The sequence below is a fragment of the Fulmarus glacialis genome, unplaced genomic scaffold (genome assembly GCF_000690835.1).
Source record: "Fulmarus glacialis isolate BGI_N327 unplaced genomic scaffold, ASM69083v1 scaffold40143, whole genome shotgun sequence".
In the NCBI taxonomy this organism is placed as follows: domain Eukaryota; kingdom Metazoa; phylum Chordata; class Aves; order Procellariiformes; family Procellariidae; genus Fulmarus; species Fulmarus glacialis.
This window is the reverse complement of record NW_009205536.1, coordinates 1,431-5,968: the sequence shown is the minus strand read 5'-3', so window position 1 is coordinate 5,968 and position 4,538 is coordinate 1,431. Positions and strand designations below refer to the sequence as shown.

Here is a 4,538-nt window from a genome sequence, read left to right as displayed (position 1 = left end):
AAGGGGTGAGAGGCAGCTGTGTCCCCCCCAGAACAGGACACCAAGCTCCCCCCAGCTCTGTGGTGCAGCCTTGAAGTGCCACCCTGCTGCCACCCTGGCTAGGTCCCCACTGGGTCCCCGCACCTTGGCGTCCAGGGAGGCGATCTCCTGCTGGTTGGTGGTGGAAGCCAGGAAGTTGCTCATCTGAGCTTTCAGAGGATCATCCACCTCCACATCGATGTCGTAGCAGGCCGTCTTTTTCTGGTCATTGGGGTCCACGCTGGGAGGAAACAGGGTGTTGGGGGGCACAGCCTCCGCCTCCACCCTGCTGTAGGGGTGGATCGACTCCCCCGACAGCAGCACGAGTACCCCACTGACTGCCCCAAGCAGCCCCCAAATTTGTTTGGCTGATTCTTCCCCTCCCAAGTGACTTGTGCTCATTGTTGCTTTGGGCTGGGGACCTCGCAGCCCCTGCAGATACTGCCCTCCCCTCCTGCACCCCGCTGGGGAGGTCCCTGCCCCTCCACCCTACAGAGCCCCCCAGCCCCGGGGAACGCTGCCCAGCATGCCCTCCGCCACTACCTGATGGTGTGGTTGATGATGATGGGATCTGGGTGCTGCAGGAGCCCCGCCAGCTTCATGGGGATCTCAGAGAAGCGCATGCGGACGCAGTTAAAGATCTGGAGGGGCAAAGCAGAGCGTTGGCTGCCCGTGGCAGGGGCTTCTTCCTCCCCCACAGGAGGAGGGGACTTGCCCAGCCCTGGTTTGTGCATGGCAAGCTGATGGATGCAAGCCCCTGGGGAAGGGGCATAAATTGAGAGTGGGCAGTCTGGAGTGTCTGTTTTGAGCCAGAAAAGATGCTTTTGCTGGCCTTACTGGAGGTGGGGAGGGTGCTCTCCTCCCAGCAAAGCGTGCTGGTGCTGCGGGGCAAGGGCTGACCTGGCGGAAGTAGCGGTTGCAGTTGATGTACTCCTTCTCGTGACTGTCCTGCAGCTTGTTGTGCTTGATGTAGAGCCAGAGCGCCTGCATGATGCTGGCGCGGGTCTGGGTGTGCACCCCGAGCAGGCGAGCCAGGCGAGGGTCCAGTTTGTACTGTGGTGGCTGCAGGGACAGGCAGGATGAAAGGGGTCTGGCACTTGGAAGGGCCCCTCTTGCAGGCATGCTGCCCCACACGGCCCTTGAGTCACTGCAGGCTGCAAGGTCTGTGCCCGGAGCTCTCTGTGCTCCTTTCCAACCCCACAGCCCCCCAATGGCCTCATATTAATGCTCTGCTCCAGCCCAGGCCCGTTCGGCCCTGCCGGATCTCCCCGCACAGAGAAGCCACGCTGGAGGAAGGGCTGCAGGGTACAGCCAGCACCCGCGCAGCCCCGGGGCCCCTACCTGGTGATCCAGCATGAGCAGCAGAGTGCATTTCACATTGACATCGCCGGGACGCTTCACTTGGAAGCCATCGGTCTCCTGGGTTGTGGGCAGCCGGTGCCACTATGAGAGACCAAGGGGACACTGGTCAACTCCAGGACCATGACAAGCCACCTGCTAACAGGCTTTGGGGTCTGCAGCCAGGAGCAGAGAGCACCAGTGCTCGGGCTCTGTGCAGGGGTCTAGCAGAGGCAGACAGCCTGGATCCCACCCCTCCCTGGGAGGGAGGCTTCAGCCGAGACCCAAAAAAGGTTGGATCCCACTCACAGGCAGTGCTTAATATCCCCGAAGACCTTCCAGCCAAGCAGTGAGCTGAGAGGCAACAGGGGAGACCCTTCTCCCCGCTTGGTGCTGGGACGCATAGATGAGCCTTTCTGTGGCATCATCACCCGTGTTGGGCCTCACGTTTGCAAATCTGTGGGGCCCAGAGCTGCCCAAGCTGCCTCTCAGAGCCATGTCTCGCTGCAGCCCCACACCTCTTGGCTCTAGCTCCGTACTTGCAGGCATGAAGGGGTTAAGAGCTGAGCGGGCAGCAGTTGCTGCCTGCCTGGAGCTGTCAGGCCACCAGCCAGCACCAGGGAGGAAAACGCAGCTGTGAACTTGAGCCTGGAAAGCACAGCAGGGTGGTCCTCCGGGGAGGGCTCAGCACCGATGCCCAGCACCCAGAATCACCTTACTCAACCCCCTCTCGCAGTGGGACCAGCGCTGGGCTGGGGAGCTGAGTGCCTGCAGGGTAAGCGGCAGGACCACCTCCCATCGTCGCTGGGGTTAACGGCTCTCCCCACCCTGCCCGGGGTGCGCAGCCAGCCCCGCAGCGCGGCGGGGGGGCCTCCCATCTCACCTCCACCAGATGGTTGTCTGGCCCGTACAGCTCTTTGTCCAGCTCGATGACGAGGCTCTTGAAAAAGGAGGAGAACTTCCTCTTCTGCTTGCTCGGCTGCAAAACAGAGCGGGAGAGGCTTGACCTGACACCAGCCGTGGAGGGCCCCAGCCCAAACACCGCCTCCAGCACCCCGCGAGCAGAGGGCCATATCCACCCCAGCCAAGCTCTCAGCACAGAGCACCAGTGCTCCTCCCACAACCAGTTCGTCCCTGCCCATATATCCTTACGTCCTCCAGCAGTTTGCCCTCCACACGTAGCTCCCAGGAGGCCACGCGCTCACCACCCTCCCCTTCTTCTTTGGCTGGGGTGAAAGTGTTGGAGATGTAAATCCTCAGCTTCCGCTTTTGCTGTGGAATAGGAAAACAGCGAGGGGGGGATGCTTGGAGTGAGAGGGTGGCTGGCAGCACCCACGGTTCATACGTCCCCATCCCACCCAGCCGCTCGCCCTCCTGGCCAGCCAGGGCTGCCACGCACCGTTAGCGGTTTCTTAATGGCCTCCTGAATCTCCATCCTCTTCCGAGCGATGGTTTGGTCCAGCTTGCGCTCAAAGGCGAGGAGGTCCATATAGGCCTGGGATTCTGGGACCAGTTCCCGGATCTGTCAAACAGAAACAATCAGTCCCTTGTGTGCTGGGATGGGGCTGTGTCCCCCACACCAGCCCCAGCAATGCTACCGGTGCTGGGCTGACACGCCAAGGAGTCACCAAGTGACGAGTCCAGCACAACAGCACCAATTCATCATTTTAAACGAAGACTCCAGCCCTGCAAAGCTCTCCCCAAATCACAGAGTTGTACTGTGGACCCCAGTTTGGAACCTGTCACTGTGCCCAGCAGCCTGCCCGGTGTCACAGGCAGGTAATGGTTTGTTAAGAGGGACCCCCAGAAGAGGCTTAGGGTCCTCCTGGGTTCTCCACCTCGAACCACCGCTGCTCGTTGCTTGCCCAAAGTCCTGCTTGTCCAATTTGTGCACACCCCAAACCTCTCCTGCCACCCCAGAGGAAGAGACAGAAAACTTCCAGGTTGGTTTGGGACTGAGCAGAAATGCCCGGGGGCAGGAGGTGGCTCAGCGAGATCCTCCTCCTCCTCGTGGGGCCCGCATCACCCCGGCTGCCCTGGGAAGGCAGCACGGATGCACCACCTCCCTCCAGCAGCTCAGCTCCTTCCCCATGCACCGAGGCAGCACTCACCCTCTGCGGCAGGACCTTGTCAGCCATCTTCCTCCTTTTCACCCTGCAAAAAGCAGAGAGACAGGTAAAAAAAAAAAAAAAACCAAACACTGCAGCTCTCGTAGGACATCTTGCTGCCTGCCCAGTGGGAGGCTGCTGCATGCTCGGGCAGCAGCGGGTCTCAGGGGACATTGCTGAGCCTTGCTAGTACGCAGGAGCCCGGTGGCTCTTTGGCCCCATCCAGGCCACAAATGGGGCCAAGCTCCAGGGAGGGGAGTCACAGCGGCAGTGCCAGCTCCGTGCCACGTGGATGGCTCAGTCTGAGCCAGGTGTCGAGGCTCCCGCTGCAGCGAACAGGTCCGCTTTTGGGGCTGCTCTGTGTGACAGGGACTTTGGACTTGCAGCAGGGGAGCAAAGAAAGGCTGTAAGAGCATCTAGAGCACAAGCCCTTGGATTAGTGCTGGAAAGCAAATGTGTAAGAAATTATAACCCAGTGGGCAAGCCAAGATGACTCCAGGGGGGAAGGTGTTGGACATCTAGAGCCTATCACCAGGGAAGGAAATCCAGTCCCTGGGTCTGGTTTGCTGCCGCTTGCTAAAGGTGCTGCAGGGCAGGAGCAGGGAGAAGGTGGTACAAGGCAGAGCTGCGGCTGCAGGCATGCTCCAGCTGATCCAACTGCAGGACAGCGCTCCCGAGTTTACTCTCTGAAAGTGGCCATCATGTTCTCCCAATGCTACCAAAGCCCAGTTCCAGGAGCTCACTTAAAACCAGCTTAAAACAAACCAACCTTGCCATGGTGGGGCTGAAATTATCATGGCTAGAGAAAGCAGAGGGGTCTCTAGAGCCACGGCATGGCTGCAGCCTTGCTCAGAGCCATTTTAGGCTCTGAGCTTGCAGTACCCTGTCACACCACAGCGCCCTGGGCTCTCCTCCCCTCCTGCACGCTGCAGGCTCCTGGCCCCCATCAGCCTGAACCCACCCCGACGCCCCATTAAATTCACGCTCAATGCCTGGATACACAAGGAAATGCTCTCCTCCCATTCTGCCGCACACGTGAGTAAGAGACGGGGCAGCGTTCAGCAGTCAAAGGGA

The 4,538-nt window shown here is 60.2% G+C and overlaps 1 protein-coding gene across 1 annotated transcript in view; it reads right to left on the bottom strand.

The window, feature by feature from the left end:
- Window positions 1-4,538, bottom strand: part of SMARCD2 (SWI/SNF related, matrix associated, actin dependent regulator of chromatin, subfamily d, member 2) — a gene marked incomplete at its 5' end in the record, with an annotated part of 6,495 nt that overhangs the window by 534 nt on the left and 1,423 nt on the right. The window contains 8 exons of the mRNA XM_009575417.1: window positions 83-259; window positions 562-659; window positions 919-1,080; window positions 1,360-1,461; window positions 2,240-2,335; window positions 2,509-2,628; window positions 2,756-2,878; window positions 3,468-3,510. Of these exons, the coding sequence (XP_009573712.1) occupies window positions 83-259; window positions 562-659; window positions 919-1,080; window positions 1,360-1,461; window positions 2,240-2,335; window positions 2,509-2,628; window positions 2,756-2,878; window positions 3,468-3,510 (921 nt within the window). The remainder of the gene's footprint in view (window positions 1-82; window positions 260-561; window positions 660-918; window positions 1,081-1,359; window positions 1,462-2,239; window positions 2,336-2,508; window positions 2,629-2,755; window positions 2,879-3,467; window positions 3,511-4,538) is intronic.